At 43.7% G+C, this 26,378-nt stretch overlaps 1 protein-coding gene across 1 annotated transcript; it reads right to left on the bottom strand.

Moving 5' to 3' along the window:
* Positions 1-522: 522 nt before the first annotated feature.
* On the bottom strand, positions 523-26,129 carry lamb1a (laminin, beta 1a). The gene is made up of 33 exons (XM_061077399.1): positions 25,957-26,129; positions 24,247-24,461; positions 21,134-21,272; positions 20,452-20,525; positions 19,667-19,855; positions 19,518-19,581; positions 19,185-19,387; positions 18,846-18,966; positions 18,311-18,499; positions 17,925-18,101; positions 17,683-17,795; positions 17,221-17,300; positions 15,343-15,478; positions 14,595-14,753; positions 13,782-13,909; positions 13,493-13,613; positions 12,846-13,047; positions 11,147-11,290; positions 10,646-10,877; positions 10,074-10,237; positions 9,195-9,419; positions 8,556-8,770; positions 8,110-8,206; positions 7,241-7,610; positions 6,977-7,161; positions 5,999-6,240; positions 5,079-5,240; positions 4,864-5,008; positions 2,577-2,784; positions 2,284-2,425; positions 1,691-1,867; positions 1,387-1,546; positions 523-1,093 (listed from the first exon to the last, which is right to left on the bottom strand). The coding sequence occupies exons 1-33, from the start codon at positions 25,985-25,987 to the stop codon at positions 954-956; spliced, it is 5,349 nt and encodes a 1,782-aa protein (XP_060933382.1). The 5' UTR covers positions 25,988-26,129; the 3' UTR covers positions 523-953.
* Between the last annotated feature and the right edge of the window lie 249 nt (positions 26,130-26,378).

The following is a 26,378-nucleotide window of genomic DNA, read 5'->3' as shown; positions in this document are numbered from 1 at the left end:
ATTTACAAAAGTTCCCCCACATCCGTAGGGCCCATTGACCCTCTCATAGATCAAAGGCTTTATCCACATCTCAGATGGAGAGCCTGGTCCAGCGCCTCCTTCTGGATGAGTCAGATGTTCAGCATCCTCCTGACATTATGAAACCATTATCTTAATAAACCCGTTTTGGTTCTTTTTAATCAGCCTGTCCAACCTCTTCGGCCGGACTCTGAATTAAGAAGACTAACTGGTGTAACGTCTTCACACCTGTTGCCTATTGGTTGCCCTGGTTTTGGTATCATTGTTATCAAGGCTTCCCTCAAGGATGGTGGAAGGTTTAAATGTCTTGAAAAGATTGTAATTTGTTTTTTTTGTAAATACCTATAGGTTGGCCATCAGGACCCTCCTCCTTTCCACATTTTATACTATCAATTGCAAAGGACTAATGGGAGGTCTCAGGTATTTAACCTCTGTGGGTCCAAACCTGGGATTAGAGTCGTTATGTTTAACAGTCAGGTCGTTAACAACCCCCCCCCCCCCCCCCCCTTGCTGGAAACAGAAGCCACATTTAAAGGAACCAAAACATTCAGTAAAGAAAATTCAATGGTGGAAACATTGAATCATAAACAATTTCAAAAATGTGACACAAAATGAGTTAAATGAAGGGCATTTGGTTAAATCCACTTTATTACATCCACAAGGAAATTGAACAAACCACAACATTTATTCAGTTTGATGAATTTTAGCAGCTTTTGCCAGTTGATGATTTTGGAAATGACCTGAAATTCAAATTAAATTCAATTTATCTTCCTAATTTATTTATTCTATTGAATTTAATAAGAAAACGGCTAAATGTTTGTTATTTCTTCTCACTGAAATGTTTGGTTGCTGTGATCCACATCTCAAGCTGGTTTCAAATAGTTATCATATTACTCTAATTCAGCTCAGATGGAATCTCAACTTGACCTTTGACCCTAGAACAGACAGGTACTGTAGATGGTGACCTTGTGGCTGATCTCTTGAAGCAGCTCTTTAACAGCAGCTTCCAGGTCCACCAGCAGCTCAGCCTTCACCTCCAGAGTTTGTTGGTTTTCGTTGTACGACTTCTCCAGATCTGAAAAACAGTTCAAACCGACTTCAAACACTGCCCCTCTGTAGGAGTTAGGGTCAGGGTCAGGGTTGGGTTGGGGTTAGGGTTAGGGTCAGGGTCAGAGTTGGGGTCAGGGTAAGGCTATCCCTGCAGCGTGAAGCAATCACTGAAACTCAACCTGCTGTGTTACGCTCAGGCAGAACATCTGGAACCAAACATTTGACGGAGAGATTAAGATCATCTCTGAGCACTTGTTAGTGAATGAGTGCCTGTGAGAGCTGAGGTGTGATGTCACAGTGATGTCAGAGTGATGTCACCTTTCAGCAGCTGCAGCTTGTCGCTGGCCTGCAACAACAGCTGTTTGGCTTCCTGCTGCAGTGACACCGCCCTCTTCTTGGCATCAGCCACACCCCCCGCCTTGTGATCGATCAGCTGCCCCACTGTGGCGTACTTATCCTTCAGGTCGGACTCCAGGTCCTAAACACACACAGGTTCAGGGACATTGATTAACTTCAGGCGCCAAGAGAATTTTTCAATAGAAACAAAGTAAACAAAAGAAATTGAAAATAATCTGGAGATGTGAGAGTGTCCTTCTCTAAACGATCTAACCAGTGGACTTACTTTCTTCACCTCCTCTGCTATCTTTCTGATGCTCTCTGCATCCTGATTGGTCCGTTCAGAGCTCATAGTGACGTTCAAAGCTTTGTGTATTAGTGATGTTACGTCCTGCTCAAGCCTCTGCAGCCTCTTGGTGGCGCTGTTCAGCTTCAGTTCTGCTTCTGTCGTCTCTGACTGCACCTGAATCCAACACAGACACCAATTGACTTCATGTTTCTGATGTGAGGTCAAACATTGAACATTTCCATGATTCAATGATGAACAGACAGAATGATGCAGTCCCACATAGTAAGCACATATAATTATGTAATAAACATGTATTGTGCTGATCTGAGCCTTTGTGTTAGCATTAGCATGAGATGTGGTCAGAGGATTCAGTGGGAGGGACTTAGCAACAAACTGCTAATCTGACTCATATATCATATAAACATGTTTCCTCTGCAGAGACATGTTATTTTTTACTACCGGAAAATTATATAAATAAATTATATCAAAATATGAATATATCAGTCATTTTAAATATCAATACACCAAGTTTCAACCTATTGGTAACATTTCTTTTGGAAGCATTGACACCATGCAGCTGGGCTCCGCACCGTGGACAGCAGGCTGTTGGTGTTGTGGATGTCGGCGGCCGCCTGCTGGATGGCGCTGCTCGCGGCGCTCTGAGCTCTCCGAGCTTCTTCCAGAGCTTTCTGCATTTTCTCTGCAGAGTCCTTCACCTCAGCTGCCTCCTCGCTGAGCAACACAAGAAGTCATGTGTTAGAGAGGTGAGGATCTTCTTACACAACACATCGAGTCACAGACCGAGGACGATGCTGAAGCAGACTGGATCTCATTTGTCCATCTGGATTTCAAACACAGATCTGGAGGAACATGCAGGACTTACCTGGCGTGACGGGCCTGTTCCAGCAGGTTCTCCGCTCTCTGGATGTTGTCAGTACTCTGCTGCAGTATGGTCTCCACATGTCCCAGTTCTCCCACCTTCTGTCGGATCTCTTCTGTGAGGTTTTGCAGCTGTGCCGGTGTAGTCGGCATCTGCATTGCTAGAACCTCGTTAGCCACCAGCTCGATGCTCTCTAGGTCTGCGGCGTCCTCTGAAACACAAGCAAACGGCTGGTTGGCTTCTCACCTCTCTGATCATCTGGCAGCGAGTTTCTGATCAAACCATATTTCTTTACATCCGTCAATCAGAAACAACATCCTGACCGAGGAGATAGAAATGTGTCTTTGATTGATTAAAGATACAGCACTTCTCTCTGATGAGCCACTAACATGTTTAATGGTTTTTAGATCCAACTGCAGCTTTAAGCAACTGTGTGTTTCTGAGATGTTGAGAAGTTCCTCGGCTCTGACTAACATCCTAAAACATCAAAAACCAGAAGAGCTCAAGAAACCAGGACCTTCACATCGAGGCTGAGCTGTGAGAGAAGATCAAATAAAGTCTGTCTTTGCTTGAATCTCTTTGTTTACTAATATTACATCAAACATATTGTAATATTAATATTTTAATGTTAACAAACCTCACAACGTAACTTCCATAACAGTGATTGATAACAGAGCTGCAATCAAACAAGTAATAATATGTACAAATTCTAAGTTTTTGTTTTGTTTGTTGGACAAAGTAAGGAAGTGTGTGTCATACGTGTTAAACAGGAAGTGTGTGTCATACGTGTTAAACAGGAAGTGTGTGACATACGTGTTTAACAGGAAGTGTGTGACACAAGTGTTAAACAGGAAGTGTGTGACAAGTGTTTAACAGGAAGTGTGTGACATAAGTGTTAAACAGGAAGTGTGTGACACAAGTGTTAAACAGGAAGTGTGTGACATAAGTGTTAAACAGGAAGTGTGTGTCATAAGTGTAAAACAGGAAGTGTGTGACATAAGTGTTTAACAGGAAGTGTGTGACATAAGTGTTAAACAGGAAGTGTGTGACACAAGTGTTAAACAGGAAGTGTGTGTCATAAGTGTTAAACAGGAAGTGTGTGTCATACGTGTTAAACAGGAAGTGTGTGACATACGTGTTTAACAGGAAGTGTGTGACACAAGTGTTAAACAGGAAGTGTGTGACAAGTGTTAAACAGGAAGTGTGTGACATAAGTGTTAAACAGGAAGTGTGTGTCATAAGTGTTAAACAGGAAGTGTGTGACATAAGTGTTAAACAGGAAGTGTGTGTCATAAGTGTAAAACAGGAAGTGTGTGACATAAGTGTTAAACAGGAAGTGTGTGACATAAGTGTTAAACAGGAAGTGTGTGACAAGTGTTTAACAGGAAGTGTGTGATATAAGTGATAAACAGGAAGTGTGTGACATAAGTGTTAAACAGGAAGTGTGTGTCATAAGTGTTAAACAGGAAGTGTGTGACATAAGTGTAAAACAGGAAGTGTGTGACATAAGTGATAAACAGGAAGTGTGTGACATAAGTGTTAAACAGGAAGTGTGTGTCATAAGTGTTAAACAGGAAGTGTGTGACATAAGTGTTAAACAGGAAGTGTGTGTCATAAGTGTTAAACAGGAAGTGTGAGACATAAGTGATAAACAGGAAGTGTGTGACATAAGTGTTAAACAGGAAGTGTGTGACATAAGTGTTAAACAGGAAGTGTGTGTCATAAGTGTTAAACAGGAAGTGTGAGACATAAGTGATAAACAGGAAGTGTGTGACATAAGTGTTAAACAGGAAGTGTGTGACATAAGTGTTAAACAGGAAGTGTGTGTCATAAGTGTAAAACAGGAAGTGTGTGACATAAGTGTTAAACAGGAAGTGTGTGACATAAGTGTAAAACAGGAAGTGTGTGACACAAGTGTTAAACAGGAAGTGTGTGACATACGTGTTAAACAGGAAGTGTGTGACATAAGTGTTAAACAGGAAGTATGTGACATAAGTGATAAACAGGAAGTGTGAGACATAAGTGATAAACAGGAAGTGTGTGTCATAAGTGATAAACAGGAAGTGTGAGACATAAGTGTTAAACAGGAAGTGTGTGACAAGTGTTTAACAGGAAGTGTGTGTCATAAGTGATAAACAGGAAGTGTGAGACATAAGTGATAAACAGGAAGTGTGTGACATAAGTGTAAAACAGGAAGTGTGTGTCATAAGTGTAAAACAGGAAGTGTGTGACATAAGTGTAAAACAGGAAGTGTGTGTCATAAGTGTAAAACAGGAAGTGTGTGACATACGTGTTAAGAAGTCTCTGATCTGTCGGATGAGACTCCTCAGCTCATCGTTGCTCTGGTCCACTTTCTGTTTGGTTCTGTTTGTCTTCATCAGGACGTCCTGAGCGCTCAGTTTGGCTTCATCGGCCTTCAGCTTGACCTCTGACACCTGTCGATTAACCAGAGGTGAGAAGATCCACAGTTCACCTGAGCAACAGACCAGAACCAGTCACACTCACCATCTTAGACAGTTTCTCCACTTCCCCGATGGCACTGATAATTTCCTGTTCTGACTCTTGAGTCTTCCTCCACGCTCTGTTGGCCGCCATAACCACGCCGTCACATCCTTCGCCTCCACAGCTGCTGCACAAATCCTGTTCCGCTAATGGACTGCCACATGTCTATAGGAGCAAGAGAGTATAGACCAATTTAGTTGTTTAATTGTATATTGAGTTATTGAAAAATTAGATAAACTCAAACTAAAACCTACCACACCATAATGAGATGTGTCTCTTTGCCTCTGAGCAAACACAGGATGAAGTGATTCAGAACATCGGGCGTCTTAGCCTTTGCTCTTTTTTAGTTTTTAACAAATATAGGATGTTTATATAAAACTTTTTTCTTTTTTTGTTTAAATCAAACAAACAACCAAACCTTTACATAATTAAACGTGAATGTGAAATCTGAATCTGAGCACATCTGCAGAAACAGTGTTGAGCCAGTTCCCAGTTGAGTTGAAGCAGGTGAAGATGAACTGGTTCTCATTCACACTCGTGTGTTTGGTTCTGAATCGATGGAGTCGGATCAGATCATTTCTTCATTAATTTCACTTAATATTAATAATAAAAGTAATAATCTGTTAACTTGGCTCCTGCTAGCCCCCCCCCCCCGCAGGCCTCAAAGGATGTACAGTTAAAATAATAGATCTGTTAAACTTGAGCTTAAATTCATAGTCGTCAGTAAAGTAGTTGATCAACTAAAGTCATTTTATTATTTAAATAGAAGAATTCTTTAGAAGATGGACTGAGTCAGCAATTGTGTCAATGATTAAAATATTAAATGTGTTTTGAATTCTTCATTTGAATCTAAGGATTCTGTTTCTAATTGTCTGGTTTTTCTTGGAGTCCGGAGCTCTGAGCTTCAGCTTCTCATCTCACACCTTCTGGCTGATCTCTGATAGGTCCAGAGTCTGCAGCTCTCCGGCCAGGTCGTCCAGTTTCTGAGCGTGCTCCGTGTGCCTCCTCAGGAACTCCTCCCTGGTTTGGTTCAGTTTGTCCTCTGTGAGTTGCCGTAGAGCGGCTGAGGTTTCCACAGAGCTTCCAGCATCGATGGTGGAGGAGTTGGCTCGAGCTTCAGCTGCCTCAGACATCAGGAAGTACTTAGTGATGCTCGCTGTCGCCCCTGGCAACAGACAGGAAAAAGAAATCAGCTGAGTGATCGTCACAGAAAACATTAAGCTTGAGACATGCCCCGCCCTCGACACGCCCACAATCAACCATAAATAGTGAATGAAAAACCTCCTGAATATTTAATGACCCAGGACGTGAAACTTCCGACACTGAGGAGCTTGTGAGGGAAGAAGAGGCCCAGCAGAGATTTGACTAATTATCATTAATTACTTACTATCATCACAAATAAAATAATGTGACAGAAATAAAACAGTGGTCAGATTTCAGGCATAAAGATAATCTCTTCACTTCAATGTGAAGAAACATGTTTTATCTCCTGAATGTATTTTTATTTAACTGCAGGATGATTAAATTCAGAGAGTAAAGAAACTGTGATCAATCTATAAAATGTATAATAATTATATATTTAAATTATTAAAAGAGGCCCTAAATAGAAGGGTAAATATTACAAGGTGTATGATTTATTTACGTTTGAATCCTTCACTATTTACTTTGTTTTGGATTTGGCTGAAACTCTTTTTTCCCCTGAGACTCCACAAGTGTTTCCTGGACTCACACACTTGCACTTTCCCTTTCAGTCCACCAGGGGGACACTGGGATTGTGTGTCACGTGTGTTTGTTTAATGTGAACGTTTCTCATATGGTGATGAGGCCCTTAGTTTTTGTTTTTAAGCTCCGCCCCCTCACCTCACTCTTTTGAACTCTGTGCTCTGACCCCGCCTTCTTACCTCTGATGTCAGAGTTCTTGATGAACTCCACCTGGTCCAGCAGCTCCTGAACCGTGCGCTCCAGTTTCTGAGCGTCTGATGTCACAGACTCCAGTTTAGATTCTGCAGCCGAGTCCCGTTCCTCGGCCTCGACCAGAGTCTGTTCTGTGTGGCTCAACATCTGGCTCAGGGCCCCCATCAGGTCACTGAGGGTCAAACAGAGGTCAGAGGTCAGCCTTTACTTTAACCTGCACTGCTCTCATCTCAGATGAACCATCATCTCACCTGGCCTGTTGGAGCAGCTGCTGGATCTCACTGAGCGGTTGTGAAGCTGGGTTCTGGTTCAGGAGGACCCAGATGTCCGCGGCGCTCCTCTCCATGTTGTCGATGGACTTCCTGTACGGTCCGCTCACTCCACTTGCTTTGAGGGCGTTGACCTTGTTAACAAGGCGGTGCGTCTGATTGGTCACCTGACCGATGACATTGTCCCATTCTGCAAAGCAACGGTGGCAGCGGAGGCAGTCGGGGAAAACTCCTGAGAATCCACGTGCGCACGTGTCACAGCGTGGTCCGGACACGCCCTCCACACACACGCAGTGACCACTGACCTTGTTACACTGATGTTCAGAGACGCCACGAGGGTCGCAGTCACATCCTGGGAACGAGAATCCAGATCAATAACTTTAAAACTAACACACACACACACAGACACACACACACACACACACACACAGACACACACACAGACATACACACAGACACACACACACACACACACACACACACACACACACACACACACACACACACACACACACACACACACACACACAAAACATTTTCTGAGACAAACAGTGCCACTTCCTGTTTAACAAAAAACATCTGGTGTGTGTGTGTGTTCGTCTGTGTGTGTTTGTCTGTGTGTGTTTGTCTGTGTGTGTTTGTCTGTGTGTGTGTGTTACATCTGGTTTCTATTAAAAACAGTTCAGACTTCTTTCAGCCAAAGAAAAGAAGAACTAACCAGACAAAAAGGCAATACAGTCCTGGACTCTGACCTGATCTGGACTCTCATCCGGTTCCAAGTTTTTCCTCCGAATTGAAAAACGTGTCTCAGTATTAAACCTGTTAATGACCTTTGACCTCTGTGAACGTACCGTGACATTTGACCTCTGGATCTCCCCAGAACAGCTCTCGACACTCGCTGCAGGTTCTTCCTCCGAAGCCGGGGCGACAGGAGCACTGACCACTGATCTGAGAACACAACAAACGTTACACACTGTTAGAGAAAATGTTTCTGTAGCTGAACCGATTCGATTCTGTAAAACATCACATGACCTTTTACATATCTGCATTTTTGATAAAGAAAAAATAATCAATGACAGACAATGTGACTTAAACACATGTTTATAGAAGATGATCTGGAGAGAGCGATTTCTGATGTGTAGTCAAACACAAACACACACTGAAGTGTATCACAAGCGTCTGTTTTAGCTTTAATCTGTTCATTGATTGTGTGAGTCTGCGGATAGTTCAAATGATAATTCAAACTTCTTATTGTTATTATAATGGTATAAATAATATTGGTGTTTCTGCGCCTCACCTCGTTGCAGGACGTCCCGTACGAGTGTTTGGATTCACAGTCGCAGAGCTGACAGCCGCCGCCGCTCGCCATGTTCCAGGTGTCCGGGGCACAGCGGTCGCAGTGTTGACCAATCACGTTGGAGAGACAGTGACACTGACCGCTGCTGCCGTCACAGCGACAGTCACCGGACGCACAGCTGGAGCCGTCGCTGCCGAGCGTGTTGCAAACACACTCTGGAAACAAAAGGATCAGGACTGACATTCAATTCAAGCCTTCACGAGTTTCATTCAAGATTTAAATCTGAGTTTCAATCTAAATGTCTCAATATTTCAATCCAAGTTTCATCAAGAATTTCTCAGATTAAAAAAAATCAGAGTTTCAATCAAGATTTCATAGAGATTTAAGAGAAAGTTTCAGTCCAGATCGCGTGAAGATTTCATTCTAGTTTATTGCAGAGTTGTGACTGAAGATTTATCAAGATCCGGTTTCAATCTGAATCTGGTAAATCAGATTATGGTAAATCCTAAATCCACAATTTAACATGTCAATATGATTTCTCAATTATCCAGGTTTGGTTTGATCAAAGATGTGGTCATTGGTTCCTCAGATCAAAGAGGATGGTTGTTGATGCTACCCCAGTCGACCCAGTGTACTCACTTCTGCAGTCCTGCAGCAGTGCGTTGCCGTAGTAACCCAGCTTGCAGCTCTGGCAGGCCACGCCCTCGCTGTGGTACAGGCAGCGCAGACACTCGCCGGTCTGAGCGTCGCAAGATCCTGGTTCCAACATGTCGATGTTGTTGTTGCACTGACACGGTTGACACTGACCCCCCACCTCACCAGGGTTTCCATAGTAACCAGATGAGCACTCATCACAGCGAGCACCTGAGGAGGAAGAGACAGAGGACAAGCCTTGTGAAAGTAAAAGTTCAGTTTAAAAATCCGTTTTCATCAGTGACGTGTTTCACCTTCAGATGTGTTCGTATAAAAAAGTTCATAAGTTAAAATCCAGACAAACTGAAGCAAATGATTCAGAAACAGGCTTAAAAATAAAAACTGTTTTCAACTATTTCCATTTCGTAAACTGACCTACGGTTCAGAGAGAAGGATACAGGGATTCATTTTGGAATGTTATATTCATATTGTTTTGAACTCGTGTTTTTATAACTTTAGAATGAACCCACATCATGTTTCTACAGGAACTTCTACAGAGGGAGGGGGGGGTTATTTCCTCTTCCTATTTATAATAGGGACTTTGTTTTTAACCAGCTTTATATTCAGTCGATAAGTGAATGGACTGTATTTATATAAATAAATATAACTTCCTGTCTCAGCTGAATATTTTCTCTGCTTAAGTTTAAAGTTGAAACAGACGAACGTGTTCTGAACTCAGCTGAAAAAAAAAAGAAGTGATATCACATTCCTGCTGTGTTTCATCAAACTGAACCTCAGAAAACTTCATGCTCAACTTAAACCTTCTGTCATGTCCTTTATTTATTCAGTTTCTGGTCCGAACCGGTTCTGGAGATTTAATGTTACCTCTGTATCCAGCGCTGCAGACACAGATGGCCTGCTGTGAGTCGTCACTACGGTAACAGCTTCCTGCAAACTGCCTCCGGCTGCCGGGGCCGTCGGGACACATGCAGGGACGACAGTGGTCCCCTGACCCCAGCATGGGGTCGCCATAGAAACCGTCCAAACACCTTGAGACATGAGAGGAAGTGAGGAGGACAACAAAGACATCTGCCTCAATGCATGTCAACATTTTCTGTTTTCATTCAGTGTGTGTGAGGGAATATTCCCCCGGCCAGGTGTCTCACTGCTGTGACCATGACAACCAGGGCGTTGTCTGTAGGGGACGGACACGGCAGATGGACACAGATGAGGATTTCGTGTCTTTTTTTCATATTACGTTTTATGAAGCGCCTCTTTGTAAAAGTTTCTGGCTTTTGTGAACTTGGGGCGAGTTACATTTTGAGCACTGTGCTTGTTGTGTTAACTCTGCAGAGCTTACTATTAAAAAGACTCAGAGGCAAATCCAGTCTGAGAATTTCATTATTTCAAATCTCACGATGAATTCCCATCACATGTGTAGAGTTGTTACCACGTACCTGTCGCAGCTGTGTCCGGTGCTGTGGTCCCTGCAGCTGATGCAGGATCCGGTGTCGGGGTCGCAGGCGTCGGCGTGGCCGTTGCACGGGCAGGTGCGACAGGAGGGAAACCCCCAGTGACCCGGCAGGCAGCGGTCACACTGACGACCGTACGCACCGGCAGCACACACACACTGTCCGCTGAGCGCATCACAAAATGCATCTTGTGAACCTTGAGGGTCACATGCACATTCTGCAGAAATAATAAAACAAAAAACTCATTAGGTGCTGCAGAAAAATCTCCGAGATTTTATTAAAACATATCGAATAAAATGATTACCAAACTTTGTTTAAATTGTTGTGAAACATGATCAAATATTTAACGTTATAGCATACATATGTATATATATTTACTATACTTTCGACATGAAGTAAATATACATCTACAGTACGTTCTATGAGGAGTATATTTATCTATATTTCTTCATATGTACATATCAGTATGGATGGGGTCAGTCTTACCTCTGCAGCCGTTGGGTCCGAACTGGAATGTGGCCGGAGCACACGTGTCACAGTTTCTTCCGACCACATGGGGGCGACACTGACATTGCCCCCCAGTGGGAACACACACGGTGCTGAGGGAGCCCTGAAGGTCACACTGGCATTCTGGGAAAACGGGTTAGATTCATGAGCTGGGACATTTTAAGAACATCTGAGGAATGTGAAGAGGAAGAAACCAGTCGAGTCTCGTAGACAGGAAGCTGACGAGTGATTGAAGAAGAAGAAGAAGAAAAGAAGAAGAGTGTGTGTCTCAGTGTGTGTCTCAGTGTGTGTCTCAGTGTGTGTCTCTCTGTGTCTCAGTGTGTGTCTCAGTGTGTGTCTCAGTGTGTGTCTCTGTGTGTCTCTGTGTGTCTCTGTGCGTCTCTGTGCGTCTCTGTGCGTCTCAGTGCGTCTCAGTGCGTCTCTGTGCGTCTCTGTGCGTCTCAGTGTGTCTCTGTGTGTCTCAGTGTGTGTCTCTCTGTGTCTCTGTGTGTCTCTGTGTGTCTCAGTGTGTCTCTGTGCGTCTCTGTGCGTCTCTGTGCGTCTCTGTGCGTCTCTGTGCGTCTCTGTGCGTCTCTGTGCGTCTCAGTGCGTCTCTGTGCGTCTCTGTGCGTCTCTGTCTGTCTCAGTGTGTCTCTGTGCGTCTCTGTGCGTCTCAGTGCGTCTCAGTGCGTCTCTGTGCGTCTCTGTGCGTCTCAGTGCGTCTCTGTGCGTCTCTGTGCGTCTCTGTGCGTCTCAGTGCGTCTCTGTGCGTCTCTGTGCGTCTCTGTGCGTCTCTGTGCGTCTCAGTGCGTCTCAGTGCGTCTCTGTGCGTCTCAGTGCGTCTCAGTGCGTCTCTGTGCGTCTCTGTGCGTCTCTGTGCGTCTCAGTGCGTCTCTGTGCGTCTCAGTGTGTCTCTGTGCGTCTCTGTGTGTCTCAGTGCGTCTCAGTGTGTCTCTGTGCGTCTCTGTGCGTCTCTGTGCGTCTCTGTGCGTCTCTGTGCGTCTCTGTGTGTCTCTGTGCGTCTCTGTGCGTCTCAGTGTGTCTCTGTGTGTCTCTGTGTGTCTCTGTGCGTCTCTGTGCGTCTCTGTGCGTCTCAGTGCGTCTCTGTGCGTCTCAGTGCGTCTCTGTGCGTCTCAGTGTGTCTCTGTGTGTCTCTGTGTGTCTCTGTGTGTCTCTGTGTGTCTCTGTGCGTCTCTGTGTGTCTCAGTGTGTGTCTCAGTGTGTCTCTGTGTGTCTCTGTGTGTCTCTGTGCGTCTCTGTGCGTCTCAGTGTGTCTCTGTGTGTCTCTGTGTGTCTCTGTGCGTCTCAGTGTGTCTCTGTGCGTCTCAGTGTGTCTCTGTGTGTCTCTGTGTGTCTCTGTGTGTCTCAGTGTGTCTCTGTGCGTCTCAGTGTGTCTCTGTGTGTCTCTGTGTGTCTCTGTGCGTCTCAGTGTGTCTCAGTGTGTCTCTGTGCGTCTCAGTGTGTCTCTGTGCGTCTCAGTGTGTCTCAGTGCGTCTCTGTGTGTCTCAGTGTGTCTCTGTGTGTCTCTGTGTGTCTCTGTGCGTCTCAGTGCGTCTCAGTGTGTCTCTGTGCGTCTCAGTGTGTCTCAGTGTGTCTCAGTGCGTCTCTGTGTGTCTCAGTGTGTCTCTCCACTAAACTTTATTCAGACAGTGTGGGATTATGAAGGCGGACTCGTGTGATTTAAGGACGACTGTAATACCTTTGGCTCCCTGGTGCAACATGGCGGAGATGCTGAAGATGAAGTTTCTGCAGATATCTGTCATTGGTGTCTTGACAACGCTCTGGCTGTTCTCTAAACAACGATAACGCTGGAAGACATCCCAGCCGCTGCTGCCACTAGAGTCTCCTCCCTCTGAGGCTGTGAAGATCTCCAGGTTTTTACAGTGCGGCATCAACACGATCTGAGGGGGAAGAAAACCACAAAGTTTGTATTCAAACCTCCGTGATTGTTCATATGAAAGTCACTGAGGACACTAACTGATGAAATCTAAACTGCATATTCTAAATTCCTATACAAATATATACTTATTTATACTATATATATTATATTCTGAGGTCTGTTCTTGGGAGTAAACTCTCACAGTAATGGAGTTAATTTAAACTGATGCTAACAACTCTTGTCAGATCAGGAAATTAGATGTCTCTCATTTTGCTGTGAAAAGCTGAATTCAGATATAACTGGAATTAGGTCACGATGAGTTAGATCAAGAAATATCAGGGAGTTATCTGATCCATTTATCATTACATTAAATACATTATCAAGAAAGACTGTTTTGTCTGTGTAACAATATACAAACAATATATATGTCTACATAAAAAGACATTAAATTTGTACAGTTTGCTCACCGAGTCGATGAGAGTGTACGGAGACTGGACGTCACTGACGGCTGAGTACAGAGGCAGACTGAGGCGCACGGTGTAGTTCAGATGAGACTCAAAACAAACTGGTCTGGGAAGAACCACATACCTGAGGACACAGAGTAAACCGCTGTAAGTTTATATAAGATCAGGAAAGATAACAATTTCAGATCCTCTCTCATGAGTCAAGTCAGCGTTAATCTTTTTCATATTCAATCAGGAGAATCACAGCTGCTCTGTGTCACTTTGTTCTTGGGACTTTAGTTTGGACGGTTACCGTGAGCCCGGATGAAGTGAAATCATCTGGTTGTCCTCATCAGGTACAGTATTAATACAGCGGCTGTCTGCTGTGATTGGCCCAGGCCTCATCACCGTCATCAGAACCTCCTCCCATTGGTCGGGCAGCTGCAGAACCAAGAAATACATCATTTTATTTACTTCTATTATTCACATCACTTTCATTTAACTACCGATCTACACTCAATAACCGATTATGCACTATTCTTTCCGAATTAACACCAGTCTGGTACAAACAGCATTAAAAGACAAGGTTCGCCATCTCATTCGATCTCCAGAGCAAAAAACAAATGATACTATATATAAACCAGGAACTCCAAGGAATTCTATGAGGAGCTTCACAATAAAATTGTGGTGAAGTGTAGATGATAGTATCTATAAGTTAGGAAAATTTAGTGTTGCCCCACACAGTTCTTAAACGGAACATGAAATCAAATCAAATTTAATAAAATATAATTAAGTATAATTACAAACATCCCACCACTAAAACACTAAACCATTAACAAACAAATGTATCATCCAAAATATATACAAATATATGTTTAACACATAGATACAACACAAGGCCACTTATATAAAATGTCCAAACTGTGGTAAACCCGGTTAAATCTATCGATGGTGATTAAACCTGCCATAAGATTTGTCACGTGTCAGTTTGTTTCTCATCTGATCCATTTACTGGAGATTTATGGGACATCAAATCTGAATATGTGAAACCATAATGTCGACCGTCAGCAGACGCTTCCACTGTCATTTCCACTGGAGGGGGGGGGCTACACCATGCCGACCTTACCTGCGGTTCATAGCGGATGATGATGTCATACTCCATGGAGTGAGGGATGTTGTCCACTGAGAACTCCAGGAAGGCCCCCTCTGGGACATTGACCAGGCCCATGCCCGTCCAGGTGGGACTGCGGTCCTGGGGGCGGGGCCTCGGCACCACCATCACGCCCTAAAGAGACAAGATTGAACATGGAATTAACTTTGACCGTCTCACATGTTGTGTTTCACTGTGTTGTATTAATGGAAAACAAATCAGGAAAAGGAAAATACTTTATAGTCACAAAATAGATACACAAACATTTATGTTTAAGGAACTTCATGTCAAATCCATGTGTTGACCTTTTGGAGTTCAGAAAAATCTATAAATTAAAAAGGGAATGCACTAGAGGTGAAAATCAGACTCCTACGACATCAGAGAGATAAGATCTGTTTGATTTGTAGTCGAACCGACGGAATAGAAGACAGTGTCAATGGCAAAATTATGAAGAATACATCGTTAAATTGGATAATGCATAGTGGAAATATAGCAGATGGCAGCAAAGGAATTATTTTGAAAAGTTCTGAAATAAAGCATTTTCTGGACAAAGATCTTCCACAAAGAGCAGCAGGACTTTAGGTTTCTGACATTAAAGTTAGGGTTGGTAATCCTGGAAAGGCATGAGCAAGTTAAAAAGTGCTTCATCAAAGTTCACCACCCGACCGTTGTGAGAAAAAACTTTGAGCTGAACAAAAGGTCCAAAGATAAAAAAGTGACTCACGGGTCCAAGATTAGCATCTTCAGCCTCGAAGGTGTAGTGATCCAGAGCGATGAAGTAAAATCCAGACTCCACCTGATCGCAGCGCCGGCCAAACATGTGATCTCTGCAGACGCACTGACCAGTGGCCTGATCACACCTTCAACAACACAGGAAGTAGAACATGTCGATTTAAACTTCAGTACTATCATCACCACATCACCACATCACCACACCACCATCAACCACATCACCACATCACCATCAACCACACCACCATCAACCACATCACCACATCACCATCAACCATATCACCACATCACCACATCACCATCAACCACATCACCACATCACCATCAATCACATCACCACATCACCATCAACCACATCACCACATCACCATCAACCACATCAACCACATCACCATCAACCACATCACCATCAACCACACCACCATCAACCACATCACCATCACCACACCACCATCAACCACATCACCACATCACCATCAACCACATCACCACATCACCATCAACCACATCACCACATCACCATCAACCACATCACCACATCACCATCAACCACATCACCATCAACCACATCACCATCAACCACATCACCACATCACCACATCACAATAAACCACATCACCACATCACCATCAACCACATCACCACATCACCACATCACCATCAACCACATCACCACATCACCACATCACCATCACCACACCACCATCACCACATCACCACATCACCATCACCACACCACCATCAACCACATCACCACATCACCATCAACCACATCACCATCAACCACATCACCACATCACCACATCACCACATCACCACATCACCGCATCACCATCACCACACCACCATCAACCACACCACCATCAACCACATCACCATCACCACATCACCACATCACCATCACCACACCACCATCAACCACACCACCATCAACCACACCACCATCAACCACATCACCACATCACCATCAACCACATCACCATCAACCACATCACCATCAACCACATCACCATCAACCACATCACCATCAACCACATCACCATCAACCACATCACCACATCACCACACCACCATCACCACATCACCATCACCATCAACCACATCACCATCAACCACATCACCATCAACCACATCACCATCAACCACATCACCATCAACCACATCACCATCAACCACATCACCATCAACCACATCACCACATCACCACACCACCATCACCACATCACATCACCATCAACCACATCACCATCACCACACCACCATCAACCACACCACCATCAACCACATCACCACATCACCATCAACCACATCACCATCAACCACATCACCATCAACCACATCACCATCAACCACATCACCATCAACCACATCACCACATCACCACACCACCATCACCACATCACCATCACCATCAACCACATCACCATCAACCACATCACCATCAACCACATCACCATCAACCACATCACCATCAACCACATCACCACATCACCATCAACCACATCACCACATCACCACATCACCATCAACCACATCACCACATCACCATAACCACATCACCATCAAGCACATCACCACATCACCATCAACCACATCACCACATCACCACATCACCACATCACCATCAACCACATCACCATCACCATCAACCACATCACCATCAAGCACATCACCACATCACCATCCACCACATCACCATCAACCACATCACCATCAACCACATCACCACATCACCATCAACCACATCACCATCAACCACGTCACTACCATCAGCACCACATCACATCCACTACTATCAATCAATAATGGTGGAGGTCATGTGTGCTCACAATCATTCTCACCATTAATTGTTATTTGAACACAAACTCACTGGTTGTTGATGGCTCCTCCGAGGTCACAGTCACATGGTCTGCAGCCGTCCATATCATTACTGAGGCCCCAGTGCTCCGACTGACACACACACACACACACACACACACACACACACACACACACACACACACACACACACACACACACACACACACACACACACACACACACACACACACACACACACACACACACACACACACACACACACACACACACACACAATTAGGGTTAGAGATTAGCAGATGTACGTTTTAGATTTCACCGTCTCTCCTCAGTTCAGGTTTCTGTGATAAACTGATATATTCAACATTTTACCTCCTGTGTGTAATTTAATATGAATATTCCAACATATTAAACACAAGAATATTGAGTTCAACTTGAAGATTCTCATCTGATCGCACTCACTGACTTTGACATGTTTTATTAGACCCTGACCCTGTGTGACATGATAACTCACCACACACTGGTCACAGTCTCGGCCAATCACCAGACGTTTACAGAAACAACTTCCTGTTTCACTGTCACAGGGGTTTCCTCCTGGAAGTGTTCCTACAGGGCTACAGGTACATGCTGCAACAAGAAGTGCAAACCGTCAAAAGAGCACCAATACTACTGGTAATACACAGTGATAATAATAACAACATTGTGTGTTTGTGTGTGTTTTGTGAGGCTGTGTCCGGTGTTGTCAACACTTCATACCTGAACATCCGTCAGCTGTGTCACTCAGTCCGTAGTGCGCCTGTTTGCAGCGCTCGCAGCGCTCGCCCTCCACGTGGACTTTACAGCGACACTGACCGGCGATGAGACCGGTTCTCACATCGGTCATCTGGTCACATGATCCTCCGTTCAGAGAACCCACAGGGTCACAGCTACAGGCTACAGACACACACAGGACAAATAGAGTTGTGTTGACGTTTAATTTAGAATTCTAATTCGGACATACTCTCAGTTTTTTTATTTTCTTGAAAAGAAGATTTCTGTATTTGCAAAAATTATCATTAAAAAATCTGTCACACTAGTCAGGGCCTCAGAGTCAGAGGTCAAGGGTTCAGGACTCAGTTAGGGACTCCAGGTTTCAGACTCACGCTGGCAGATGTTGGGGTCCCTCACATCTCTCTCTGGATGTTGGTAGTAGAACGGTTTGCACTGCTCACAGTTGTGTCCAGCTGTGTTGTGCTCACAGTCGTCACAGACCCCCCCGCTGACATTTCCCGAAGCCACGAACACGGCCATGTCGAAGTGGCATGAGTCAGAGTGCTGGTTACAGTTACACTCTACATACACCACAGAAGAAGAAGAAGAAGAAGAAGAGATTGAGTCAGATTGATGCTGATATGTCGTGATCACTGAAAAACCAAAAAGTTACAAGCAGCTGTTTTGGACCGAAGGCGTTAACAAATAAATCTACATTTAAATCTTCATCGTATTTCTTGACTGTTTCAGGGGCGAACAAGTTGTTAAAGGAAATGCACCATTTGACAAACAATGTTCGAACTAGTCAACCAAATCAGCAGAGACCAGACGAAACCAGTAGACTAGAACAGATCAGTAGAGTCCAGCAAAAACCAGCAGAGACTTTGAGAAACTGGTAGACACCAGTAGAGACCAGTAGAGACTCACTCTTGCAGGCGTTTGTGTTACGGCCCTCTGCTGGTCTCCAGGGAAGATCGTGGTAGAAATCCTGACACAGTTCACAGTTCAGACCTTTAGTGTTGTGGTTACACCTGCAGTGACCATGAACCTGCAGACAGGAAATGACACAGACAATGAAAAACAGGAGATTATTATCATGTAATCACTAACATCTGGTTCGCCTTTCATTCATGTGTTGTTAGCATCTCATTAAATGTCTCGTTAACGTCTTATTACCGTCCTGCGGTTTAACAACTAAAAACCTCCAGCCTGTTGATCCTGCCTCGAGACAAACCCCGAACCCCCGATGACCTCCACAGGACTCACCATGTCTTCCCGGGTCTGTCCATCCCCGTGGATGGGGGCGCACTCAGAGGCGTGTCCATAGCAGAAGCAGTTTCCTCGGACAACCATGTCGTAGATGGCGTAGTAATACTTCTCTTTGATCTCCATACGAGAGTCCAGTAAATTGTCTCCAAGTGTGTGAAGTTTGGTGAACTTCACTCGCAGGTTAGTGATCTTTAACATGTCTGAAAACAATCATCAATAAATGGTAAACATGTCATCTATAAGATCAATAACTGATTCATAACAGATGGATATCTGATCAATAAACCTGGCAGTTATTGATCACTTATTGTCTGGTGACAGGAAACATACTCTGGATTTTAGCGCTGTAAGGGTCGTCGATCCTGAACGCCGGATCCAGAACTCTGAAAATAACCTAAATAATAATTACAAAAAATAATGATCAATATTGATCTTCATACTGATAGCACTGTGTTAAGCGTAATAGAGTACTGAGCTACCTCTCCCTCAGTGGATGGCTCAATGTCGGAGTAACGCGAGTCACACATGACATCATCAACCTTCTGCATTGGACCCCGGGAAATGGAGGAAAAAGATGTTTCGCAGTCGTATGCGAAGTAACGATAAACGTTCCACGACTTCCCAAAGTCCGCTGATCGCTCAATCACCATGGCAGCAGGACGAAAGGTCTACGGACAAAAAAACAAAACTGAACATTTACATACATGAAATTTCATAAGTAATAAAATGTCTTGTTTATGCATCACTCATGACATCCACATACTTTGTTTGTAATACATGCATCTGAGCTGCAGCTAGTTCGAATAGCCTTGCAGCTCATCCAGAAACCAGCAGGTCTTTAACCTGAGTTCACTCACACTCCTCCGCTCCCTTCACTGGTTCCCAGTGGCTGCCTGTATCCTTCTCAAAACACTAGAACTTGGTACTGTCCTGTGACCGGATCGGGTCCAGTCTACATCCAGGACCTGGTCCAACCTCACAGCCCAGCTTGTTCACTACAACCAGCTGCTCCCTCCCAGTGAGGGACTGTTTCCTGTCCTGTGGAACCAGCTCCACATGGACATCAGGACAGGAAGTCTACACATCTTCCTCCAGACTGAAGACACACCTCTTCAGACTAAACCTTGGTTAAGAAGATGATGTCATCTTCCACTTTGGTGTTTTTATATATATACTGACCAACACATTCTTTAAAATCTCTTTTATATTGAAGCTATCTCAGTGCACAGTTACCCAGAATCCCCAGCTGTGTGTAGAAACTAACCTTGAAGGTCATGATGAGGTGAGTGAAGTGAAACTCTGCCTCCAGATCCAGCTGAATGGTGACGTTCTCCTGACCTGCGACAGAACCACAAAACGTTACTGATGATCGGAACCGACTCAGATACAACAGGCTCACGTGTTCGGCCGTTGCTCCTATATTGCCCACTAGATGTCACTGTGATCAAAGAGTGAAGTAAAACCTCCAAATGTCTGAGACGCGGTTACTTTAAAGAAACCGAAAAAGGAAGTGAAATGTCAGATCAAACTGGACATGATGAATGAATGAAGGTCAGTGATTGGCTGTAGCTTCCCCTTGTCCTCAAAAGAGAAACAGATTGATGGTGTGAAGGTTCACGAGCAGCAGCTGAAAAAAATTAATAACTTCGAGATGATCTGATTCCTGATTTGACCACCTCCTTGTTTTATGAACAAAGCTCGATAACTGTAGTGAGTCATCCAACCTCCAGGAGGCACCAGCCTCACAGATTAAGAACCAACCCCCCCCCCCCCCCCCCCCCCCGTGCAGAAAACCTGCTGCTGTGAAACACAAACTCTGGAGCTCATGTCTGAAAACAGCTTTGGTTTGTTTTGGTTGTTCTGTTTACCAGATCACTCGGGTTAATCTTCACAAGTAAGAGGTGAAGAAATTCTCTATTTCTTCACCTCTTACTTGTGTTACTCACCGTTTTCAGACTGCCACCACGTCTTCAGTCTGTTCGGAGCAAACGTAGTCACGACATTCCCGACACGATGGCTGTGTGTCTGATCAGCCAGCTCGTCATAGAGCGCCGTTGAGTCGCAGGCAAAACACTTCTTCTCTTCCTGATGAGTCAGAGAGAGAGACAGAGAGAGAGACAGAGAGAGAGACAGAGAGAGAGAGAGGGACAACATGTCGATATCCAGCTGTATTATTTACGAGGATAAGTCATCTGCATATGCTGATAATTTTAAACACACTCCAGAGTTTTAACGGAGCTCAATAAGGTTTTGGTGACATTCTGAAGATACTGTTGCAGAAGTTGACTAATTTCGACTTTTCCAATATGCACCACTAATGATTCAAAATCTGATTTCCTGCTTTGATATTTTATACAAAAATGAATAAAACCTTCTTTAGAATTTTTATCTCCAAACAGTCGTATTAAAATGCCAGTGAGCACTTCTATGAATTTTCAATCAGAAGCTTCAACAAGTGAGTCATCAGAAAAGCTCACAGGCTGATAGAATAACTTTTAAAAACATTAAAATTATGTTTGACAATCGTAATGTTAAGGTCTGGCCATGGGCAGTAAGTTATCTCTAACAAGTGTACCAGTGTATTGTCTTGTTATGGACACACACTCCTGAGCCTCCATGAGGCAGCGTGAGGTTCGGCCTGGTACCTGTCCTCAATTAAAATCCCCACCAATGAATAAATATTCTTCGCTGTCACACTTTTTAATTACTTAATTTAAAACATCTAAAAAAGCTTTTCACTCCCACAACTTGAGTATACACTTTGAATAACACCTTTTTTACATTTTCATATGCAGCTCCAACAATCCACCCCTAATGACTTCTTCAGTTTCAACAGATTGAGGAATAAAACTCCCGTCCGCCTCATTATCTGTTCTAGTGTTATAATATCTAACTTTTTAAGAGAACACAGCTTGAAGAGAGAAGCCCTTCACCCATCTTTCCTTGCTATATTCAAATGTCAACTGCCTATTCTTATGTCCCCAATAACACAGACGGAAATACATAAAGCAACAACCAAGGAACAAAGTAGGAATACATAGAAAACTCTACTTAACCTATTAATTATCTCCTAAATGCTTTTAGACCCTGAGAGCTCTTTGAGACGGTAAGTCTCTTTGGATTTCCTCCTGGACTTCTCAGAAAAGACTGACAGAATCTAAGAGGGGCTCAAAATAAGGGAACACATTAAACCTTAACATTTCTTTCCTGTGGGACCTTTAATGCCCGTGAGAGAGTAACCACTGTTTTAATGAGCCCGTGTCTGAGAGGAGGCCAGAGACACCTTCACTCTCATCTGACTAAAGGAGAAGCTTTCTGTGCTTTTAAATAAAACTGACACACAAGACATCAGATTTCCTCTTCTTAACGTTATATCTGGAAGAATCCTAATCGATCAGCATCTCACTTTCCTGCACCTAAAACATTGTGTAACATCTGTTTCCCTGTTGACTCTGTTCATCGGCTCCGCCACAACCGACCAGCCGGAGTCATTCACCGCCACTGCTGCTTTACTGAGGACATTAACTGGCTGTGTCTAGAAAGTTATCACTGTAACATTGCATTACTTATGATAGTAATATAATTATGATTAAGTGGGACTTCAGACAAATATGTTTTGGCCAACCTAACCAGCGGCATTACCTGTAAAAAAGCTCATCTGAATCTCCACATCTCGCTCAACAACCACGTTGACTTTCTCTGTTACACACTCTAGAGGCTAAACTGAGCTGGACTCTTCCACAGAGCAGTTCACACTGGGACACACTGGGTGAGCTGCTGCACCCCCACACTCTAAACTCCGAGGGGGCATGACTCCCAGCTAAACCTGCACAACAACAAACCTGCCAGCAAACAAAGGTGAATGAAAAAAGAAGAAACACTTGGACGCACCACAACTTTCACCGTCTTCCACTCCCAGCATGCACTCAGACAGAGAGACAGGGTGGGGGGGGGGGCAGTGAAGGGATAAGGACCGAGGCGAATTCTTAAAATTCCTCTGCTGCTGTGGACATTAGTGGATGTTTGAGGATGTTAGTGTTCTTCATCTCAACATTTCCCATGAAGTTACAAACTGGTTCTTCTCATGTAGTGAATCCTGTTGTTGTGTTGATGTGTTGTTGTGTTGATGTGTTGTTGTGTTCAGTTCCATCAGCATGTGTGTGTCCTGGGAGAGGATCCACGCTTTGGACTGAGCTTTCTTCACTGATCACTAAGTTTCTATTCGACTCTTGTTGAGTTAAGAACAGGAAGTTGATCCTTGTGAACATCTGAGAGACAAATGGAATGTGGTAGATTGATAGTGAACATATCTGGACGTCTGTGGATGTTTGTGGAAACTATGAACAAGTTATTTTAACATAAATCTTTGTTGATCTGTTGTTATCAAGCATTAAAGCTTGATTGATGTTTTCATGCTCTGCAGAAACTGTAAACTTTCATGTGGGTCCAGCTTCAGTGTGGGTTTTCTTCACAGTCACATCTGGACAAACATCTGTCTGCTGTTAGAGGGAAGTGTTTCCTTATAAGGGTTTTTTTTTAAATACAGGAAGTTCTGAAGGCACACACACACACACTTAAACAAACACACACACCTAACACACACACACACACTAAAAACTGTTTAAACGGACTTACATTAACGTACATAAATGTAAACATTTACACTGAAATCCCCTGACACAGATTTTGAGTTTTGAAAAATACCTTTAGCTTCTGTATTTAATCTTTAATATCAACTCTAACTTGTGCAGGGGCCTGTTCTTCAAACTGAGTCCAACAGACCCAGGATTTATTGATCCAGCTGAACTTAACCCAACAATCACAGTCAAGTTGGTTATCAACTCGTTAAGTTAACTCAGGTTTTCCTCAAGATCTGAGCCTGTGTACATGAAAGGGGCGTGGTTAACTGCATATGACCAATGGATACGTTCGACTGACAGCAGAGCCTCAAGTTTCCCAACGAGGATCAAACTGTTGTATAATCAAAATCAGAGGAGAACAAACACATGATCCAGTACAAAGAAGGATAAAGGTGGTTTGTGTTGTTCACATGTTTCACCTGCAGGTGGCTGACGATGCAGAACGGTTCAGGTCGCCTCAGACCACAAGTAGAGGTGGAAGACAGTTGGTGAGCTCGGCCAATCAGAAGGTCTCCTGTTGCTGGGTAACAGCTGCCTTCAGTGCAAACGTCACCGAGCTCCGGGAGGATGACATCATCCAGTTCTCCGCCCACTGAGGCCCCGCCCTCCTGAGCACAGGTGCACACCTGTAGGACTGAGAGCAGAGACACTTTAGACAGAGAGAGAGAGAGAGAGAGAGAGAGAGAGAGAGAGAGACAGAGAGAGAGAGAGAGAGAGAGAGAGAGAGAGACAGAGAGAGAGAGAGAGAGAGAGAGAGAGAGAGAGAGAGAGAGAGAGAGAGAGAGAGAGAGAGAGAGAGAGAGATTAAACCTTGTTATGGTTTGTGAACATTTGACCATTTTTTCGCTATCTCAGAATGCATTCCTCCCTCAGAAGGTTTATGGACTTGTGTCGACTCCTCCCAGAACGTGATCGCATCTCAGGTGACGTCTCAATATGTTCACATTGTATTATCAAAACCATTACTATCTTGTTTATTGAGTTTGCTTGTTGGTTGTTACTTGCTGTTTTATGACTTTTTGAACAAACCTGATCCATTGTAAAAACTAAACATCAACTTTCTTTGCATTGTTACGGAAACAGGGTTCAACAAAAAACGCTCGAGGTCCATAATCTATCATCGACCACGTCGAAAGGCTCTTCTGACCAAGGTCCAACTGGGTGTGGTCAACCTGCTAGGAGGAGTACATTTGGTCATTGTTGTTGCCAGTAGGGGGCGCTATGACTATTACAGATTTTTGGCATGTTCATGTGGCTCTTATCAAACATGTGAAGTTTGGTGCTGATTGAATAATAAAGTTTCAACAGCCTGAGACAAAGACTCAGTAATCGTAAAACCTTTCATCATCAACGTGTTGAGATCACACAGATCATATTTGATCTAATTAATCATCGAGGAAAGAGATTCCTAACGTGTGTGTGAATCGCTAAAAATTACCACTTAATCCAAAATGGCTGACTCTTGTTATGTCTGGGCCTGATGCATATGCTCGACGTGATTCATGCATTTTGGAAAAAATAAAGCTGCAGGGAATGCACTTCAGGGGGCGCTATGGAGTACACTGGGTCACCCATGCTCAAGAACCATTTAACACACACATTATTTGCAAATGTAAATTTTCTTTGAATTTAGAAAGATTCTTCATAACAGTCGCTGCTCGGGCCTTAATTAAAGACTCAGAATGAAACAGTGAATTCACCAATCTGATTAAACAATCAGAGCAAGAAATGAAATCATCTGATTATTTCCTCTGATTTAATCATCTCATCCAAGTGATTAAATATCGCAGTAAAACTTTTTAAGTATTAAGGTTGTAAACAACCTGATTTGATTTTCTGATCATCAAACTCAGTCACGAGTTTGAGAGAAAGCTCGTTTCTTACCCCAGAGAATCTACAACTTTACTTTCATGAAGTTAAATAAGGTTTCAAGATGAAATATTTAAATAAAAAATGAATAAAATAATGCTGTTGTGTTGATGTGTTCAGTTCTGCATCTCTTGGGCTCGTGTCCTGGGAGAGGATCCTCAGAGGATTCTGGTCCTGGGAGAGGATCCTCAGAGGATTCTGGTCCTGGTTCACATCGATGAGACAAATCAAATGTGATCGATTGAAAAGTAGAAACTCACCGAGAAGCAGCGCGACCTGAAGCTGCGTCATGTTGGATGAGACGAGAAACCAGTTCGTTTCAGAACCAGACCTGTAGAACCAGACCTGTAGAACCAGTCCTGTAGAACCAGTCCTGTAGAACCAGACCTGTAGAACCAGACCTCCAGAAGCACCGGCACAGAGTAACGGGGATCTGCACCTCGAACCCGCGGAGACTGAGAACTGAACCCGCAGAGACTCGGACCTTCACACCTGAGGACCCAATACCCCGGCGACCCTTCAAAATAAAACCTTCGGGACATGAACAGCTAAAACCTTTTTAGTATAAAAGAGGAAATCGACACATTTAGAATATAAAACTTAGAATAAAGTGATATTTAAAGGAAAAGATTAATATAAGCAATGTGTCAATGAAAGGGGAAATGCTTAATTTTGAAAAACA

This window comes from Limanda limanda, chromosome 8, assembly GCF_963576545.1.
Source record: "Limanda limanda chromosome 8, fLimLim1.1, whole genome shotgun sequence".
Taxonomy (NCBI): domain Eukaryota; kingdom Metazoa; phylum Chordata; class Actinopteri; order Pleuronectiformes; family Pleuronectidae; genus Limanda; species Limanda limanda.
Note: the sequence above shows the minus strand (reverse complement) of the source record. Positions and strands in the feature narration are given on the sequence as shown.